Source organism: Chaetura pelagica, unplaced genomic scaffold (genome assembly GCF_000747805.2).
Source record: "Chaetura pelagica isolate M959 unplaced genomic scaffold, ChaPel_1.0 scaffold363, whole genome shotgun sequence".
NCBI classification, from domain to species: domain Eukaryota; kingdom Metazoa; phylum Chordata; class Aves; order Apodiformes; family Apodidae; genus Chaetura; species Chaetura pelagica.
This window is the reverse complement of record NW_009952720.1, coordinates 1,054,521-1,075,151: the sequence shown is the minus strand read 5'-3', so window position 1 is coordinate 1,075,151 and position 20,631 is coordinate 1,054,521. Positions and strand designations below refer to the sequence as shown.

The 20,631-nt window shown below is 46.1% G+C and overlaps 1 protein-coding gene across 3 annotated transcripts; it reads right to left on the bottom strand.

Annotated features, from left to right (window-relative positions):
* Positions 1 to 4,199: 4,199 nt before the first annotated feature.
* Positions 4,200 to 19,830, bottom strand: ABL2 (ABL proto-oncogene 2, non-receptor tyrosine kinase). Of its 3 annotated transcripts, none has more exons than XM_009994637.1 (12): positions 19,722 to 19,830; positions 16,132 to 16,302; positions 14,755 to 15,050; positions 13,764 to 14,036; positions 12,917 to 13,001; positions 11,052 to 11,229; positions 10,271 to 10,455; positions 9,829 to 9,981; positions 8,400 to 8,489; positions 6,539 to 6,712; positions 5,663 to 5,896; positions 4,200 to 5,347 (listed from the first exon to the last, which is right to left on the bottom strand). In XM_009994637.1, exons 1-12 carry the CDS (start codon positions 19,828 to 19,830, stop codon positions 4,200 to 4,202), a joined length of 3,096 nt encoding a protein of 1,031 aa, XP_009992939.1. The 3 variants fall into 3 exon arrangements, with proteins under 3 accessions (XP_009992939.1, XP_009992938.1, XP_009992937.1); XM_009994636.1 differs by adding an exon at positions 17,739 to 17,753 and having other exon boundaries at positions 4,200 to 5,896; positions 19,740 to 19,830; XM_009994635.1 differs by having other exon boundaries at positions 4,200 to 5,896.
* Positions 19,831 to 20,631: the final 801 nt, after the last annotated feature.

Sequence of the window (20,631 nt, the reverse complement as noted above, 5' to 3'; positions counted from 1 at the left end):
GTCCCCCCTGCCCCACTGACCTGAGGCAAGTTGAAGATCCTACAGCAGGCTTTGTTGGGAGGGCTGGGTGCTACTCAGGCAGGATGAGTAACTTGCATTTGTCTCTACTTCAGTGCCACCAGCTCAGTGCAGTAAAACTAATTCACTTTAATGCCTGTCAGTTGGGGGGGGGGCGTGGTGCTTTCTTCCTCCCCATTTCGCTTATGTGGAAAGTGTAGCTCATATCATCTGGTTTACCTGCTGTACTGTTCCACTGGTGCACATTCAGGTGTTGTGACACAACTTTGTTTACTGCAGACCAGTAGTAATACGAGGATTCTTAGCTACCAGCCCATTTCTGAAGATCTGCCAGGCCACTGTTTCATTATGCTCTATGGAAAAAGACAGGGACACTCTCTGAGACAGCCCACTCTGCTTCCAAGCACTAACAGGCAATGGTTCTAGAAGGAAATGGAAGTGCCCAGCTTCTAAACTTGCACCTGTGCTCCAGCCCAACTCTAAATGCTCAACCTAAAAGCAGCACAACCACACTTTAAGAACAAGTTAAAAAAGCCTTTTAGCCAAAAGTTACAAGATTTAAGGTGCAAAGCAAGCCAGATCCTCTTTCATCACCACTAGTGTGAAGTGAGCAGCAGCATGCAGGGTAATATGTATTTGGAGCCAGGTACCAGGCCTGTTTCCTTCTCTCAAAGCAACAGTTGAGGTTTTCCTCCTTGCCAGGACAGTGACATCTTGGGGACTTGTGCGTAAACACAGCAGACTGGCCCTTGGAGGCCACAGCAGCCTACAAACAGCACTAGGATCAAGGAATGCAGCTTCAACCAGGTAGCTGCTTTCATTCTGGGATTGTCAGTAGGCACTGGAGGCTATAACCTAGGAGGAGCTCTCTGAGGCAGAGCTGGGACACTTGTCCTGTCCCAGGGAGAGGAGTGAGCCGTGTCTGTGCATGTTCCTCAGGCCACAGCATGAGTCTGGCCTAGCCTTTAAGATACAGGAATCCATTTTAAAAAAACATGGCTGTGATTAGCCTGTGTGCTGACATACCTGGTTACCTTCACATGCAGAGAAGCTGAAAGCCTCTGAGACTGGTAAGCACTAGGACAAATCCCAAGAAGCCACAGATGTAAAATGTTAGTGTTACGCCAAGAGGAGGGACTGGTCCAGGGAATCCTGCAGCAGGCAGGGTGTGTGGCAGGCCAGGCTGCACTGTCTGCCTCTTGGGTGGGTCCCGCAGCACTGTGACCACTAAAGGAATGCAGGGAAGAGCCAGGTGTGGTGGAGGTTCTGCCTTACCTACTGTGGGACCTCAAGGTGATGAATCAGAATTGGGGAGTCAACCCAAGAACAAGTTATAACAATCTAGAGCTTAAAAAAACAACAAACCAAACCACCCACCCCAAGAACAACACTGGCAAGTTGTGCAAACGCCCCCAACTACTCACAAAAAGACCATCAAGCAGCACCTGTGCTCGACCACTAGAAGTATCAACAGAGTGAAGGCTGTGGTGGGGAAGGGGTATTCCAGTGGTAAGCCTGCCCAGCATCCCTGACGCTTCCGATACAACGAAGATGAGAACATGTGGTGGATGAGGTGGACAGGAGGGAAAAGGGAGAGGTTCATATCGTAACAAATTTTGCAGTTCTCATTACAGCAGCAACAGTGCTGTGGAAGCCATCTGGGCTAGTGCATCCACCTCCAGCAGCTCTGAATACTGTCAGTGCATTCGACCTGTCCCCTGCAGAGCTGCTCCAGCTCAGACTGCTTGGTACCAACCCAGAGGCTCCTCTGCCTGGTCAGGAGGCCACATCATGTGTCAGTGCAGACAGGGGAGGCTCCGTACAGCCGAGCAGCCTGCAGCCACTCTGGCACTCCAGCTATCCCACGTCAAGCCATCCTTCCCAGAGCAAGAACCTGCTATCAGTTCTCCTGCCTCTCCAAGGGAGCAGCAAGGAACATCCTTCCCTCGCCATACCAAGCAGATTAGACTGATTAAGTAGGGACAAACACTCGGTGTTCTGCCCCTTACAGCTTTCACCTGCCCTCTCTCCATCCCCATTCTTTTTTTTTTTTGAGATGAACCTGTAAACGTGAGGAGAACTCAGTGATCTGAGGTACTTCACAGACTCAAGTATCAGTCTTTCCTTTTGAAAGCATCAGTACAGAAGAAAAGTCCCTCCCCCTCCCCCTGTGTGTGTTTCTCTTACCCCAACTGACAGTAGCTACCTTTGCACCACGTCGCTGATTTCCTGGACACATGACAATAAGTTATTAGGGACGGGGTTTGCCCCAGGGGCACTAGCAGCTGTTGAGGACACCTGCAGCTCCTGCAGGCTGAGTTCCAGTTTGCTCACGGCTTCCCGGAAGGCGAATTTGTTGCGTGTGTGGGGGATGCAGTCCACGTAGCCTGAGCAGTAATCCAGCAGCTGGTGCCCCGTGTCCACCAGCTGGCTGTTGGGCGTGTGCTCCAGCCCAACTCTAAATGCTCAACCTAAAAGCAGCACAACCACACTTTAAGAACAAGTTAAAAAAGCCTTTTAGCCAAAAGTTACAAGATTTAAGGTGCAAAGCAAGCCAGACCCTCTTTCATCACCACTAGTGTGAAGTGAGCAGCAGCATGCAGGGTAATATGTATTTGGAGCCAGGTACCAGGCCTGTTTCCTTCTCTCAAAGCAACAGTTGAGGTTTTCCTCCTTGCCAGGACAGTGACATCTTGGGGACTTGTGCGTAAACACAGCAGACTGGCCCTTGGAGGCCACAGCAGCCTACAAACAGCACTAGGATCAAGGAATGCAGCTTCAACCAGGTAGCTGCTTTCATTCTGGGATTGTCAGTAGGCACTGGAGGCTATAACCTAGGAGGAGCTCTCTGAGGCAGAGCCGGGACACTTGTCCTGTCCCAGGGAGAGGAGTGAGCCGTGTCTGTGCATGTTCCTCAGGCCACAGCATGAGTCTGGCCTAGCCTTTAAGATACAGGAATCCATTTTAAAAAAACATGGCTGTGATTAGCCTGTGTGCTGACATACCTGGTTACCTTCACATGCAGAGAAGCTGAAAGCCTCTGAGACTGGTAAGCACTAGGACAAATCCCAAGAAGCCACAGATGTAAAATGTTAGTGTTACGCCAAGAGGAGGGACTGGTCCAGGGAATCCTGCAGCAGGCAGGGTGTGTGGCAGGCCAGGCTGCACTGTCTGCCTCTTGGGTGGGTCCCGCAGCACTGTGACCACTAAAGGAATGCAGGGAAGAGCCAGGTGTGGTGGAGGTTCTGCCTTACCTACTGTGGGACCTCAAGGTGATGAATCAGAATTGGGGAGTCAACCCAAGAACAAGTTATAACAATCTAGAGCTTAAAAAAACAACAAACCAAACCACCCACCCCAAGAACAACACTGGCAAGTTGTGCAAACGCCCCCAACTACTCACAAAAAGACCATCAAGCAGCACCTGTGCTCGACCACTAGAAGTATCAACAGAGTGAAGGCTGTGGTGGGGAAGGGGTATTCCAGTGGTAAGCCTGCCCAGCATCCCTGACGCTTCCGATACAACGAAGATGAGAACATGTGGTGGATGAGGTGGACAGGAGGGAAAAGGGAGAGGTTCATATCGTAACAAATTTTGCAGTTCTCATTACAGCAGCAACAGTGCTGTGGAAGCCATCTGGGCTAGTGCATCCACCTCCAGCAGCTCTGAATACTGTCAGTGCATTCGACCTGTCCCCTGCAGAGCTGCTCCAGCTCAGACTGCTTGGTACCAACCCAGAGGCTCCTCTGCCTGGTCAGGAGGCCACATCATGTGTCAGTGCAGACAGGGGAGGCTCCGTACAGCCGAGCAGCCAGCAGAGACTCTGGCACTCCAGCTATCCCACGTCAAGCCATCCTTCCCAGAGCAAGAACCTGCTATCAGTTCTCCTGCCTCTCCAAGGGAGCAGCAAGGAACATCCTTCCCTCGCCATACCAAGCAGATTAGACTGATTAAGTAGGGACAAACACTCGGTGTTCTGCCCCTTACAGCTTTCACCTGCCCTCTCTCCATCCCCATTCTTTTTTTTTTTTGAGATGAACCTGTAAACGTGAGGAGAACTCAGTGATCTGAGGTACTTCACAGACTCAAGTATCAGTCTTTCCTTTTGAAAGCATCAGTACAGAAGAAAAGTCCCTCCCCCTCCCCCTGTGTGTGTTTCTCTTACCCCAACTGACAGTAGCTACCTTTGCACCACGTCGCTGATTTCCTGGACACATGACAATAAGTTATTAAGGACGGGGTTTGCCCCAGGGGCACTAGCAGCTGTTGAGGACACCTGCAGCTCCTGCAGGCTGAGTTCCAGTTTGCTCACGGCTTCCCGGAAGGCGAATTTGTTGCGTGTGTGGGGGATGCAGTCCACGTAGCCTGAGCAGTAATCCAGCAGCTGGTGCCCCGTGTCCACCAGCTGGCTGTTGGGCGTGGGCTCGGCGATGGCGCTCGACAGGAGATCCGCGCACTCCAGCAGCGCTTCCTTGCTGATTTTGTCGGCGGAGATTTTCTCAGCTGCCTGTTTGGTCTTTCGTAGCGTGACTTTCGCTCCGGCCGAGCCATTGGCCATTTTCACCGGGGAGGTGGAAGACGAGGACAGAGGCACTTGAGGTGGAGGCACCACCGGCCTCCCAGATTTTCCACCAACAGGTGCTGCTGCTGCTGCCGCCTTCTTAGTCCCTTCGCTGGATTCCAGTCCTTGCTGCGCTCCCGCCACGTTGTTCAGCTCTTCTGCTGCCTCAGAGCAGGCAGGTGGCTGTTGCAGGAGCCTCATCACTGGTGGTGGAGGTGGAGCACACTTTGGTTTTACCCGTCTGGGCCGGTCCCTGTCGCCAGAAGAAGTGACCTGATGCTCAGATAAGAGCTTAAATTTATTACCCTGAGAGTCTGTGCCAATGAGCTGCACGTCTGCTGGAGAGTGTTTTAGAGTGGGTGAGATTAGGACTGGCACTTTGTGGTTATGAGTGGTTGGAAGTATTGCTGCAGCCTTTACTGGAGATGACCACCCCGGTCTCTCGCCATCCTCAGGGACCACTTGACGTGGGCCACTGTTTTTTTCTTTGCCCTTAGGAGCTGCTGCTAGCCCTGGACCCTCCTTTTCTTCTGATCCAGAGGGGGCTCGGAAAGGGAGCGCTGTGGCGCCCCTTGGCAAGAGTTTGGCTTTTGGTCTCTCTCTGGTCAAGGCAGGGCCTTCTTCAAACCTTTTGGGAAGCAGGTCATTGGCCCTCCCTGTGCTCTCATCGGGCTGAGAGGAGGTGGACACTGTCCGTTCCAGCTGCATTTTTGACCTCTGGGAATTTCTGGGCAGGGTCATTGCCATCCTATCCTGCTCTGGAAGCCCTGAGGACATGGAAGATGTAGAGTTTGACCTTGGAAAAGGCTTTGAAGCTTCTTCATTGCCAGTGGGTTTTCCCGCTCGTAAACCCAGTGTCTTTTTAATCAAGCGTGGTGTGAAGAAGCCAGTGATGCCCGACCACCCACCACCAGTGCTTATGCCCCCACCACTGCTGGTACCAGTGCCATCATCATTGTAGAAGGTCCTCTGCACAAAGCCCCCACCATAGCACTTGGGTGGTGCCAGGCTTGCATCCTGCTGCACGGGAGGTAGAGAGAACCCATCCACCTGCTGCAAGGAAGCAACAGATGAAAAGTTACCCGTCAGCTCGTATTTCTTATGGGGCTGATTCTCCATCTCCCGGAAGGAGCTGCTGCGCTTGGGAGGTGTGGGAGCGTTCCTCTTCTTCATGAAGGAGCTGAAGAAGCCACCTTTTCTGTCCCTGGTGAACGTGGTCTCTTTGGCATCCTCCAACAGGCTGCTGGGTGACTTGTCCCTCTGCTTGCGGGGCAGCGCGGGAGACCCGCCTGCTGGCTGTGAGCTTCTGATGAAACCTGGGCAGAGGAAACACGGGTGAGTCTGCAAATCAATTCCCATTTCCACTTCCCTATCCTGCAGTGGGATTTATGGGCCTGGCATATTTAAGCTGCCCAGGTTCTGCAGAAATAGGTTGAGAGGGGAAAGTCAGCACGTTGATTTTTTGTGCAAAGCTGGTGTGATTTTGATCTTTTTTTAACTTTTTCCCCCACTTCTGCATGCATGACTTGTCTGGTGTCTACACAGAGGAGGCCACTTAGGAGGGAGTTCAGGAGAAAGGGAAGTTGCTCTTTTCTTCCAGTTTCTTATTCCCTTCCTGTAGTGGTGTTTGTTTTTTTTCCTCCATCCCTAAATGTCACAAGTATAAAAGAAAACCTCTTGTTGAATTGTCAACTTGAGCTTTGAAGGTGTCATTTACAAAAAAAGCAGCTGAACTAAACTGAAAAGGAAAAAAAATGGGTTTACTTAAAGAACATTGAACATCCTGCACTGGTTTCTATTTGCTAGGACAGTAAATTAGGCTGCTGAGGTGGCCAACAGCCCTAATGACACAGCAGCACAAAGCACCTTCCCACACCATATTGTTCTGTTTTCTAGCAATTCCCACCAGCACCAAACTTGTCCCAGGACATGTGGCCTCACTGTCCCAGTGCCCATACCTGGTGCTGAGCTGGAAGTTGAGTGTTCCACAGTATCTTGTGTTCCTTCAATGTTCTCCTTGTTCTCTGCCTGTTTCTTCAGTGTTCTAGTCTTGGAGGGAAGCATGGGTAACCGAGGCAAGTAAGGAACTATGGATGAGGAGGAAGCTGTTCTTCCAAGCTCCTCTGCTACCTCTGTGAGGGGAAAAAAATAAAAAGTTTGAAAAATACTTGGAACAGAGACTGGCAGTGGAGAGGAAAAAAACCCCAGGTCATTACTGCAAACCTAGACTGGCAAGAGGAGACGCATAACTGAGAATTATGTATGTTTATGGGTTTAGTTTTTGCTCAGGTCCACAAGTATTCAGGACTTGATGTTTTTCCTAAGACTTTCATTTATGTCTTTGTAAATTCAGAGAAAAAGAAACAGGGGTAGGATCTGCACAAGAAGTCTGGTACAAACCCAGCTCTCTGCTAGGCCAAGGGTTGCTCAAGAACTAAAGACAGCAGTGAACATATTTGCCTCTTGTTTTTAATTAAGGTGCCTGCTGTGGATGCTTCTGGGATCCCCCACAAATTGTGTCCTCTCCAGATCTAAAGGTGCTCTGCTTGAGGCAATTCCCTCCACCTCCCTGTTGGAAACAAAGACTGCATGTTTCCTTCCCAACATCAACACAAGGTATGTGACTGAAAAACACTGGAAAAAGCCACAGCCTCCTGGTCACATCCAGGCTGGCATTTGTGGGGGGCACTTGATGTGCCTACTAGAGATCCTCTCAGTTAGAACTCAATCTTGTGTGTTTTTTTCCACAGTAGGGAATTGGATGAATCTGCTTCATATTTAATTAAAAAAAAAATAATAGAAGATGCTGCAACTGTTCTGCTTGTCTTTTATCACACTTCTCACCAGTATTTACCTTCTAGTTGATTGCTTTTGAGAGTTGTACAGATATGCTCCTAGAAGCAGCTAAGTAGAAAATCCAGAGATTAAAGCACACTTTTTAAAAATTAAAGCTGATAGAATAAAATTTCATTACCTAATTGCTTCAGTCAGCAGTGGACTGTGACCTGCAAACATCTTTCAGCATCATTCACTATTCCTTACTCTACAGTCTAGTAAAGAAGAGGCTTCCTCTAACAGAGGAGACTATATTCTTAATTCTTTGGCATCTTGGTGCTTTAATGAATTACTATATTGTATATATGTCTGGTATATGTCTAAAGTTTATTCAGTATTTGTGCACTGATTAAAAGCATGTATTTGCAGACATAGTTAAGAAATTAATTAAGGGACAAAGCCTCTCAACCTCCATAGCTAGCAGATAAGCCTGAAGAGCCCATCCACAGGAGACAGCTCTCTGGGGTATAAATTCCAGTGCTGATTCAGAAATAAAGCAACAGGGGCTCTCTTGAAACTGCTTGAAAGAGTCCAGGGCAGAGGCACAGAGATGCTGGAGGGAGGGGAACATCTCCCTGCTGAGGAAAGGCTGAGGGAGCTGGGGCTGTTGGGCTTGGAGAAGAGGAGACTGAGGGGCCACCTCATCCCTGGTTACAGATCTGTTCAGGGCAGTGTCAGGAGGGCAGAGCCAGGCTTTGTGCAGGGATGTCCAGTGATAGGACAAGGGGCAATGGGTGCAAACTGGAGCCCAGGAGGTTCCATGTGAACATCAGGAAGAACTTGTTTGCTGTGAGAGTGACAGAGCCCTGGGCCAGGCTGCCCAGAGAGGCTGTGGAGTCTCCTTCTCTGGAGACATTCCAACCCCCCTGGCCACGTTCCTGTGTGATGTGCTCTGGGTGCCCCTGCTCTGGCAGGGGGGCTGGACTGGGTGAGCTTTTGAAGTCCCTTCCAACCCCTAGGATTCTATGATTCTATGATTCTCACCCTCTGAGATGCTGGAGTCATGGAACATGGTTTCAAAGGCCTGGTGGGTCTCAGCAAAGGAAGGTCGGTCTGGTGGGTTCCACTTCCAACCTGCAATGGGAGAAGTAGAGTAAGTCTCACTGTCTGAAACAGGTAGGGGATTTTTTTTGTTGTATCCAAGGAGACAGAAAATATATCTTTTCTCAACTACAGTCAGACTCTCATCTCCTACCATTAAACAGGCTTAAGAGTCATTCACAGATATTTCCAGCAGCAGTCACCCTACTGTATCCTAAAAAATAGGTCTCAAGAGGAAGGAATCAGTTCTAAACATCCCAGTTGTGTGCCAACTCCTCAGCTTTCTCTGATCTCCCTGTCCCTCTTCCTAATATTTTTTTTGCAAAGAAGAGTCCCATGTTTGCTACCCTGGCTGTTTGAACTGAACTCATCTAACCCAGTCACAGATAACTGTATGTGAAAAGCTCCAGGCAACGTTCTGCTCATACTGAAATTCAGTCAGAGCCTTCAAAAAGGAGAATGTGTGCAGCTTGTGAGGGGACAGGGGAGGAGAGGGCACTGCTCCAAGATGGAGCTAGGAAAGTTATGGAAGGGTATCCTGGTGAAAAGTGTAATTTCTGTAGCTGACATCTGCACTAGGGGAATGCATTCTGGAAGCACTATCTGCTGATATCACAAGAGGGTCTGGAAGTGACTGGCATTCTGCTCATATTGGGCTGCATTAATATAATTCCCTGCTTTAGGGTTTTTTTCAGCTTCCTGTTGTTTGTGAAACAATATCCTTTATTGTTACTCAGCTTCCTTCTTTCCTAACTGCAGTTCACCTTGACTTTCTTGGCCATGCTGGTGATCAGGCTGGTCCCCTTGGTCAACAGCATGTTTTGCTCCCTAGGATCTTCAGTCTTTTGCCCAACAGGTTCTCTGTTCTAGCAGGACTGAAGGAGATTGGCAACACTCTTAAACTCTGTTGCTCTCTTCCCACAGCACACTGTATCTTTTGGTCTTTTATTAGTAGATTTTCAATTTGTTATGGAGCATGAGGGAGCTTTTCATGGCCAATACTAAGTAACATGCTTAGAGGATTGGTTTTGCACAGCCTTGTCAACTACATGTTCCCTGCACAGGTGCTGTGTTTGCAGAGAACTAAATCTTCTTCTAATTTGGTTCTTCCACAGTCTACTGACAAACTACCAGGACTGTTTGCCACAAAGTGCTACCTAACTGTACTCAGAGATGGCAGTTTTTAAAAGTGAATTCTTTTTCCCTAGAGACCATCCTCATTTTGCATCAGTAACCAGGTATGTCTTAGGTGACAGGGCTTTTCCCACACTAGCTAACAAAACAGCACTGAGCAGCAAGGACCTCAGAGTTAAATACAGATTTTTCCTACCCTTCCCAGGCTTTGTCCCCCAGATTAGAAGAAGATACTCACATGCCCTCATCAGTTCATAAACCTTTGGAGGGCACCCCTCTGGTTGTTCCATCCGATAGCCCTTTTCCAGCAGATCATACACCTGAGAGAGGTCAATGCCTGGGTATGGTGACATCCCATAGGTAGCAATTTCCCATAACAGCACCCCAAAGGCTGCAAAAGGAGGAAAACAAGATTCCTGGTCATAAATCTGCCCTCCCCTTGCATTGCTCGTTACATTGCGGCCTGTACAGCAGCTTGAGGAGGCATCATCTTCTTGCAGATAGTTCAGGCCAGCCTAGGTGAAGACATTACATGCTAAAAATGCTGATGGTTCATGAAGTTGTGGCCTCGCTTTGTGACTGTCTCCCCCTCACATATTTCTGTCTGAGCTAGAAAGCAAATTACTGTCTAGGCTGGCAGAGAAAAAATGAAAAAGAACATTGAAGTGGAGTTGTCTTACCCCACACATCCGATTTGATGGAAAAGGTGTTATAGGCCAGGCTCTCAGGAGCTGTCCATTTGATTGGGAACTTGGCTCCAGCATGAGCTGTGTAGGTATCTCCAGTCATAAGGCGACTTAAGCCAAAGTCAGCCACCTTCACCACATGATTTTCTCCAACTAAGCAGTTCCGTGCTGCCAGGTCCCTGTGCAAAGGAAAATAAGCACATTCCTTTACTGGAGCAAGAGCAGGACTTTTGAATACAGTCTTGTGGTTCCTGAATAAGGAAACCCTCTATAGCTGAGTTTTGCTCTGAGCTGTGTCAGAAATTGGCTGACTTGTTCTCAGGAGCAGTAAGGTAAGCCAGGATTAGGGTTCAAATTCTGTTACATTTCCAGTACTGATAGCTGTTATGATGGGAAGCTTATGTTTCCTGAGAATAGGGTGCAATCAGCAGCTTATCACACACAATAGCAGCTTCATGGCATGGTTTTATCTCACTGGAGTAAAACAAGGCTTGGGGTTGACAGTGTCTGACATATAGGGGGTACATCAGAACAGGGCAACAGCAACTTTCATAGCTGTCAGGCAGCTGGGCGCAAGATTTTAAGTCTTTTATGAAAGTCACAGGGGAAGGTATTGCAGGACAGTATTGAAACCAGAACAATCAAAGGAGAAGCCAGTGTGAAACCTATCTTTGGAAGAAACATCCCCAAATGAGGAATTCCTGGGCCACTGTGCTGCTGGCCTGTTCAATCACTGCAGTCTGAAACCGGACCAGCTTGACATGACTTTACCCACCTGTGAATGAAGTTCTTCTTCTCCAGGTACTCCATGGCAGAGGAGATCTGGGTGGCCATGTAGAGTAGCACAACAGCACTCACTTCCTCCCGATTGCATTCCCGTAAATAGTCGAGCAGGTTCCCATATGGCATGTATTCTGTCACAATGTAAAAGGGTGGCTCCAGGGTACACACACCTAGCAGTAGGAGGAGGGAAGATGTGAATAAAGCTTCCCTTTCTCCCTAGTTTACCACTCTTTCTGATTTAGTATCCATTTGTTGCATTTTGTAGCGATGTTTCCCTGAAAAGCGGAGACTTCCATCTCAAGACCCAGATCAATGCTGCCCAATTGAAAATTCAGAGCTTCCATCTATTTACCCTGTTCATCCACTTTATGGATGGAGAGAAGCAGGCCCATCAAAGCAGCACTGTTCCTATTTTATACACCTGAAGGAGTAGTGCTGTTCTTCAGACAGTTACAGAATGAAATAAGAGCTATTTTGAACACATATGACTTCCTTTTCTTCCCCTCTCTTCCTTCATAAAGCTAAAGAGGGACCAATTGGACACAGGTACCTGTCAACTGGCAAGATTTCCAGACTGAAATGTCACTACAGAGTAATGTGAAGCACTCCCATGTGTGCTGGCAGGCAAGTAAGTGATCAGCACAGTGGGACCTGCTCCTAAAGCAGCATTCTCACACATTCCTGGGATGACTACTTGCTACAGTCATCACAGTTATGTACCAAGTATGTATCAGTGGAGGAGGAGGAGGAGGGCAACAGGATACTCATGTCAAATCTCTCTGAACTGCCCCTGCAGCTCTGCTGGAGGCCTGCTCCTACCCTTACAGGGGTAAAACACAACTATGCTGTGCACCAGAAAGAGCAAAAATGCCTCTCTTTGATGAGAGAGCTCTTACTCTCTACCCCTGGAACCAGACAGGGCTAGGCAGACACTTCATCTGTGTCCATTTTTTAAATGGGTACAGAATAGTTGCCATTATTAAAAGCCTTCACATTCCTCACATTTCTCCTTTCATCCTAGGCTTGGTTTGACAGCTTTGCTCCTGAAAGCAGCAAAAGTCCAGAGGCAATTGAACACTAGGAAAGCTTTAGGGTGTCTCCTTAAGAATCTTTGTACATGTAGAATTAACAGCTATGCAGCCTATTTCATAGTGATCATCATATTCTGCATTTGCCAGTGAGACAAACAGGGCACAGCCAGCCTGTACTGCCTGCAGATTTCTTCTGTTCATGTGCTGCTTGATCTGACTTGCATCTCCACTGCCTTGATCTCATTGACTTATTTGGTGTGACACAAGGGGTCCATTATGACAGCAGCAATCTGGTGGTCTTCTGCTTCATTAGGGACTAATTTATTCTAATCAGTGCTGCTTTTTCTATAAATGCCTCTGATCTGAGAAATTTGAAAAACACTACTTGTTGTGCTTCCAATATCTTTTTTTTTTCCTTTGGCTATTCTTGTCATTTTTGTTCTATCAGAAAAAATAAGTTGTGGGAAATAATTTTGAAAATCTGATTTAACACAGCAGAAAAGGAATCTGACCCTGATAACTGAACCCTGGAGCATGCTGAAGGCTAAGGGTACAATCTAAGAGGACTGATATTGCATACTTGGCTATAATGCATAGTTGTGCCTCAACAGCAAAGCTGCCTGCTCTAAGTGACTATATTTGATGTTTCATTTAGAATTAGTGTCTCTTGGCTCCAATACTATATAAATAAGTAAACTGTCAAAAATACCATCCCAGAACCTGATGTGATTTTTAAAGTGATATAAATACTGAAAATCTGCCACTGCTTTGAGCAAGACATTTTCTTTTGGTGGAAAGAACAGAAAGAGCAAGGAATTTCACTCACCTAACAACTGCACTAGGTTTGGGTGCTTGATCTCCTTCATCACAGCAGCTTCTTTCAAGAACTCCTCCACCTCCATGGTATCTTCCTAGATAAACAGAGAGGCAAAAGGAGAAAATTCATCTTCATGATGATGGATTCAAGGACTGCTGAACACCACACATCATAGCTGAAGATAAATAATGGCATCCTTGTCTCCATTCTGCTGGTTTGACTTTGGTAAAAGCAAAATATAGCCCTGAAAAGCTGGCTGGCCTGTGGCATGGCTAAGTGACAGACCTGCAGTACCCAGAGAGCACTAGGCTTTCTTGTCTGATAGTTATTGTGCCTGCCAAAGCAGTTGTGGCTGGGGAGGGGAAGACTCTCACTATCACTGGCTTAGCTCCCCTACCTAGCTATAAAAATTAAGCTTGAAAGCTTAGGGGGTACATAGAATTGTAGGTGTTAATGCTGAAACATCAGAAGGTTTTGAAAAGGAAGATAAATGGAGAATCTGAATTTCTCCAGGAGTAGGGGAGAGGTTGTAGAAGATACTTCCAATACCTTTGAGTTCTTAAAGCTTCCACAGCTCTTCAGAGGGAAGGGAAGTGGACTGGGCATCCATTTCTACAGATCTGACTTGGGACATTCCTGCAGGAGCTTACTGGGCCCAAATGTCAGTTGTTTCTAAGCCAAAGTTTGATAAGCTGACTTTGTTCTGCAAAGCTACTCTCAAGCGTGGATTTTATAGAGAACAGCATGTTCCATTTTCTGATACTCAGATCATTAGAGATATAAGTGAGAACATTGCAATTTCCTTATTCTTATCATAAATGGTGACCAAACAGTGTGTAACAATCTGAAACCTCACCTTTAATGTTTTCACAGCAACTGTGAGGTTGTATTTCTTCCAGACACCGACGTACACCTCGCCGTACTGCCCTCCCCCCAGTTTGTGCTTCATGGTGATGTCAGTCCTCTCCATCTCCCACTTGTCGTGGATGGGGGACACTCCATAGACAGTGGGCTTATTGCACTTGGGTGCTGGGTAATGCAAAGTTGTCACCAGTCCATCTGCTACTGTGGAGTGATGGTGCACCAGCTCTGCCAGTGTGCTGAAACGGCTTTCTGCTGTCACGTATACCTGTTAAGGATGAACCAGAATCTACTTAAATGAAGGCAGCTGCAAGATTTCAGTAACACTGGGAAACAGGTACAGTAAAAACATTCTAGCAGGTTTAAAAAAAAATAAAAGAAACTAACAAGCAGGTAAGGGGATCAAATTTTAGAGTGTTTATTCCCAAATTTTAAAGTATTCATTCCCAAATTTTAGAGTATCTATTCCCAGGTTGTTGGGCAAATTAATACTAATCTGTGGAATTTTTTACCTGCAGAGGACTGCTAGATATAAGCTATCACTTGAGAGCAGTTCTGGCTCCTGCCTGATGCTTTCCAGGACTAGAAACTGCAATTCTTGCACTTGGCTGCAAAGCCAGTTTCTGCATCACTCAACACATCAGACTGTTATTTGATCAAGGTTTCAAAACGATGATCAAAACTGCTGACTTCCCAAAGCTCTGGTTGTTCTGAGTGGATCAATGGAGAGATAGCACATCAAGCCACAACTGCTTTGCTCCCTAGCTGCTGTCAGCCAGGGTAAGTACTGTCTGCACTTCCTCCAAAGTGGTGTCCCATGAGTCACCACCGAACACTTGGAACGTGTTCTTTATTTAAATAAATCAACCAGTGGACCCATTTTCTGCCTCACCCACCCCTCTCTTAACAGTCTACGACTTGAGATTCTGTGCCACCTCTTCATAACCTTATTTCCTCTCCTCACAGCGTTATCCAGAGATCCTTACCTTTCCATCTGAGGTGGTATTGATCCTGTAGTGGTAAACACGTCCCTCGTACCTGAGCGAGATGGACAGCTGCCCTGGGCTGCTCTCGCTTTCCCGGACCAGGAAGCTGCCATTGATGAGGCTGCTCAACAGATACTCTGCTGCGCTGCGGGACACCGGCCCGTGGTACCACGAGTGCTTTTCCAGGCTGTTCACTGGTGTGATGTAGTTGCTGGGTACCCAGCCCTGCCCGTTCTTCGAACGTACCTCACTCCATTCACCGTTCTGGTTGTAGCCCAGGACTCGCAACTTCTCGCCTGTGACCAGAAAGAAAAAAAAAAGCAAAATAAGCACAGTACAATCCCTGGGGTCTCAGTAAGGGAGATACTCTCTGTCAGCTGAGTAAGCCTGGGTTTGTAGCTTAGCAATACAAACCTGAAGCATATGTAACTAAACTACTTCATAAATACTTTGTATGTAGCAAAGTTTCAGACAGAATCTGTAGGCTACTGTTCCCTAACTTACTGCAGTGACTGATGAACTCAAAAAGCTTCCTGTCTCTTCGAACGTACCTCACTCCATTCACCGTTCTGGTTGTAGCCCAGGACTCGCAACTTCTCGCCTGTGACCAGAAAGAAAAAAAAAAGCAAAATAAGCACAGTACAATCCCTGGGGTCTCAGTAAGGGAGATACTCTCTGTCAGCTGAGTAAGCCTGGGTTTGTAGCTTAGCAATACAAACCTGAAGCATATGTAACTAAACTACTTCATAAATACTTTGTATGTAGCAAAGTTTCAGACAGAATCTGTAGGCTACTGTTCCCTAACTTACTGCAGTGACTGATGAACTCAAAAAGCTTCCTGTCCAGCTTTTTAGACTAGAAAGACTTTTTTTTTTTTTTTCCTGGAGGGATGACATTTGTCTCCATCCTGAAGCCTTAAATGATGTGATTTCAAACAGGTCTGCAGCAGGTCATGTTCTGATACAACCATTGAACAGAAATAGAAAATCCCTGAAATTCTTAATTATTGATTTTGCTCCAGTTGAAAGTGCTGAATTCTGTTAACATAAATAATGTAAAGGTTTTCCTCTCTCCCACCCTACAACTGATGTCTCAACATGCTGGTGATGTGGGGAGCCTAGAAAGGGAAGAGCTCGACTGGGATGGGCTGTTGGGCCATGTCACACAGAGCTGTGCCTGTACCGGGAGAACTGCCCAGCAGGTGTCTCTGCAAGCCAAGTGAGTGAGGGACCATCTACTTGTAGTCATCACTTCAGAGAATAATCTTCCCTAACTCCACTCAGTCCTGTTCCTATCCAGAGAAGGATCCTGCTTTCTGTTTTCTGTTGCTAAGTTTTCAGCTTAGTAGCTGCTCCGTGGTGTCAGAGCCTTCCTTACCTTTGGTGATGCTGAGCGTGTTGTCACCGCTTGCTACAAAGTCATAAAGTGCAACAAAGAGATTGGGATCGCTCTCAGTGGCTCCAAGCAGGTTCTCCTTGGAGCTCCATCTGATGGCTTCGTTCAGTGCCTGGGGTTCAACATCACAGCCATAGGGGCGGTGCAGGGCCTCTGAGGAAAGAACAGGTGAGGACATGACTTTGTGTACAACTGCAAGCAGATCAGAATGCAGTGTGCAGCAGAGCAAAGCACAATGTGCTCTTTATGGAAGGGGAACACCACATCTACACAATTCAGATCGGTGTTTTTCAACCCCCACTTTGCTGACTCTTTGTCCTATAGGTTACTCCTAACAGGGCCTGGAGAAGGTGATTAACTGCCTAGATACCAAGTTGCATCTATAAAATTTCTATGTAATATTTATTATATATACTTCTATTTCTATACACCTCTATTTGAAAATATTTAAGCATTAAGTGCTTTTTATCATGTGAAGTAGTGAAAGAAACCTTTCAGTGCTGAAATGTTATGTTTTATGTCTTTATTCTTTCTGTGGCTCAAGTAGATAGCCTGGATCTGAAACCAACACTACAGATACAGGTAAGACAGACTGAATTATGACACAAATTAGGTCTATAGGTTGGGACAGTAACTGATTCAGGATTAGCAGAAATGGTGGTGATTTATAATACATTTCAAGACTGTGTAATTATGAGATGGAAAACTGACAGGGACAAAACCAATCTAAATATACATGGTCTTGGAAAGAACTGTAGTAAGGAAAGCAAAACTGCCCAAGCACTTAATGGTAGTGGCTCTGCCAAGACCATCATTGGCTTTCTAACCCAGAGGGAGGTTTCCCAGGAATATGTAGCAGAATAAATTTCAATATTAAGACAAGAGCAAGAGTGATGATGTGATTTCATACATGTGGGCTGCTCAAAAGAGCAAAAAATACAAAGGTTTAAAGATACAAATATTTTCTTTGATGGCACAACTGAAGTTAAGTTCCTGTCACAATACATATTTCCAAAATCTCTTCAATTCACTGTAAAAGTACTTAATTAAATGCATCAAACACAAAAAAAGTCTTCTTTAAAAAGTTGGGATGCTTTTTTCACTTTACAGTCATTGCTTTGACCCATACCTGAGGGGCTGAGATGTCAGGCTCAGGATGTTTTTAAGCAGACCATTGCCAGAAAATGTGTGTATGTAACACCTCCTCTTGCCCACACTCCCATGAGATTTATAGCAGTGAGCAAGAGCTTGTCTATAAGGCACTTTTAAAAGGGAACAAAGAGCTCAAATGTAATACTGGATGGGAAAACTGGGAAGTCAGTGAGACACAAAACAGGAAGAGGCCTGTGCCAAGTAATAGGGAAATGTATGCCAAATCTGTGTCACAGGACAGAGTTCAAGCCTGGAAAATGGGGATGTAAGGGGTGTTCCCAGCATCTACATGCAATCAACTGTATTGTAGGCACATGAGAAAGTAAATGGTTGAGATTTGTTCCATTTTGTTTTTACACATGTAGCCTAAGTGGCTTTTGACTGCATTTTTGGTAATAATTCAGAGTTATACTGCTTGCTCCTCATCTTGCAATTACTTAATAACCTAACTCCTGAGCCTTGCCAAAGGAGCCCTCTATTATGATTCTCCTAGCAAGAACTGAAGTGATGAGAGATTAAGCTACCAAAAGGTAACTTGATTTTTTTGTTCCTAACCATCAGCTGCAATTAGTTTTACAAGATAGTAACCCATCAGACTGGGTTCTACCATGGAAAAGAGGATGACTGCTCAGCTACCTGCATTATAGCATAACTGCAACATCCCACTGTAATTTCATAGAGCTGGGTATGTGCATATGCATGTCCAGCTGATAAACACCAGGAAAGAACACCAGTTCCTACATCCAGCTCTCTTTATGGAGTAAAAATACATATTTAATTCAATAATACATTCTTTTTACTCCTCCAGTGACTTGAGTTAGAGAGAGGGTTTCAGTGCCTTAAGCAAAGTCACTCAGAGAATGTACTATACAAGAAATCTGACTTGCACATCACTGCTAAGGAGCAAACACAAAAGTAGGCAGTGTTTCCAAAAATATCTGACCTTTCAGCTCCAAAATACCTTAATGGCATCTAAATAACTTCCTACTTTCAATTATAGATCTGCTGAAATGTGAAAGGCTTTGAACTAAAACTTAAGCATTTGTTCTCAAGCAATGTTGAAGGTTTCTTTCTCTAACCAGAAAAGCTCATGAACTGAGCATCCAACCCCTGCTGATCAGAGCACTGAGTGAAGCATTTAACCAACTGCTGGATGGATGGGTCAGCCAAAGCAGCCCAGTGTCAGGTCAGCTTCAGAGATGCTGCAGCAAACCCCAGGACCACCCCAAGCCCAGCAGCAGGCACAACAGCCAAGGCAAATCCAGCAGAAATGCCACCTGCTGTTTAGTGCTGAGCAGCTCTGCTGACATGAAACCACTGGTGGTGCTGTGCTGGATTGCCAGCGAGGAGCCAAAGCAGATGTGGGGCTACCACCACTTCCTTAGGAATACCTGGAAGACTGGCACATGTTCTTAACACCCACTTTCTGTACAAAAAAAAAAGCCAGCAGAAGTTAATGTTTGATGAGGAGCTTCAATCACATAGCTCCAGCACTTACCTAAAAATCACATTACCTAAAAATCAAATGCTTTTAAGAGTTCATGTCTCAGTAACTTCCTTCACTTTCATTTTCAGAGTGACTTGGATGCTTAAGCAAATGTAAAGGTTATCCAGAATCTACTAAAGGGGAATTTACCACGATGTAAAAGCACCTACTGCAGGTTATTATTACATAATCACCTGTGCTGCTCAACACAGCATGGGGTCTATACCATCCAATATGTACAGATACAGGAAGTCAGTGAAACATGATAATCAAATAGACCTTGTTTGGGAAAATAAGATAACCAGAGCATATCAGAAATTATACCCCTCTGATTGAATAGTCTGCAATCTCTATTCACACCAAGAGTAAGGAAATGAGCTGGGAAGTTTTGGTTTTTATCAGCTCCTTTTAAAGGCTCACCATAAATCATATATGACCACTTTCATTTCCTATACAATGGAAAACTTACATCATCCTTTAGTGACCAAGGTAGTACACGACCATGCACGGAGGTTACGCTTCATCCATCTCCTTCCTTTTCTTTATTCCCACAATACAACTTCCTTCTCTCCGGATATGAATGCTTTTCCTATTCAGCCAACATGTAAGGGGTGTTTTGTCCCCTACCCCGTGCTGCCAACACAGCAATTCCTGATCTCTTTGGTCCAAGAGCAGGAGGTAGCTATGCTAAATTTTGAGAATCACATCAAGCGCTGACGTGGTCTCTGTTTCTGAAATACTGTCTAACTGATCATAGAAATGAAGCATTTCAATAATCCTAAAACCTGGATAAAAGTAGGTGATTTCAGTTCTGCCCGAGGCTGGTCTCATACTACAAGACAAAGATAGACCTGAAAGGACCCACATCTTCCCTGAAGCACTCAGAGAAAAAGAGGAAAGAGATGGCACAGCATTACATCCCTGAACATCATACCTGTGAAACTCGAGACACCAGGCTCAGAGGCTTCCTCACCAAGACAGCAGAGCAGCTTGTCCTCTTTGCCATAGCTGCTAGACTGGAAGAGGGCTGTTCCCACAATCATCCTGTGCTTCCCAGCAAGCAGAAGAGGCTGCTTGACTATAGAAGTCCTGGGCTGCCAGTGCCAAAAGGCCACCACGTGCAGACAGTCCCTGCTCACAAGGCTGACAGCCAGTGAGAAAGCAAACACTGCTGAGAGGCTGAAGGAGAAACTGGGAAAACTGAGCTGCTGGTCAACTTGGTTATTAGCTGGAAGTGAGGGTGGAGCTTCCCAGGCAATGCTGAACAAACAGAGGATGTGGGGACTGGGCTGCAAGTTGAAACAACTTTGCGATGAGCTATAAAGACAGTTTTGTTCCTCTGAGAGTTAGGCAACAAAGTGTTTGGGAAGAAAGCAAACAGTTTCCTTGGAGAAATTCCTTGGTAGATATTACAAAACAGATCACCCATTAAGGGACCGCCCGGATTGATTCATTTTTCCACTCCACATAGCATTGCTGCAGCACTATTTACATGAATCAACAGGAAAGGATGGTAGTGAAAATACACCTCTAAGAGACGCACAAGCCCTGGCAAATAAACGCTCTTGAACATTTCAGGGTCTCAGAAACAAACAGAAAGCAAGGGCAGGACAGTATGCCCAGTCTGAGCTGCCTATCTATAGAATCATGGAATGGTTTGGGTTGGAAGGGACCTTAAAGATCACCTAGTTCAAATCCCTCTGCTGGGCAGGGATAAGTATTTGGTGATTTAGCTCTCTCCAAAAAGTACCATCGGATTACCTCTACAAAGATAAGATTTGTTGGATGAATTCCTTAAAAGCCCTAGTTTTCTAGCAAAGGCTGCATGGCTTGCAGCAGGACAG

Excerpts from the sequence above, each read along its gene's own strand:
- ABL2 (XM_009994635.1), bottom strand. The coding sequence starts at position 19,830 with ATGATTGTGGGAACAGCCCTCTTCCAGTCTAGCAGCTATGGCAAAGAG. Across the intron at positions 16,303-19,721 it reads TGGTGTCTCGAGTTTCACAG|AGGCCCTGCACCGCCCCTAT; the intron begins GTATGATGTTCA and ends TTCTTTCCTCAG. Across the intron at positions 5,897-6,538 it reads AACTTCCAGCTCAGCACCAG|GTTTCATCAGAAGCTCACAG; the intron begins GTATGGGCACTG and ends TCCTCTGCCCAG.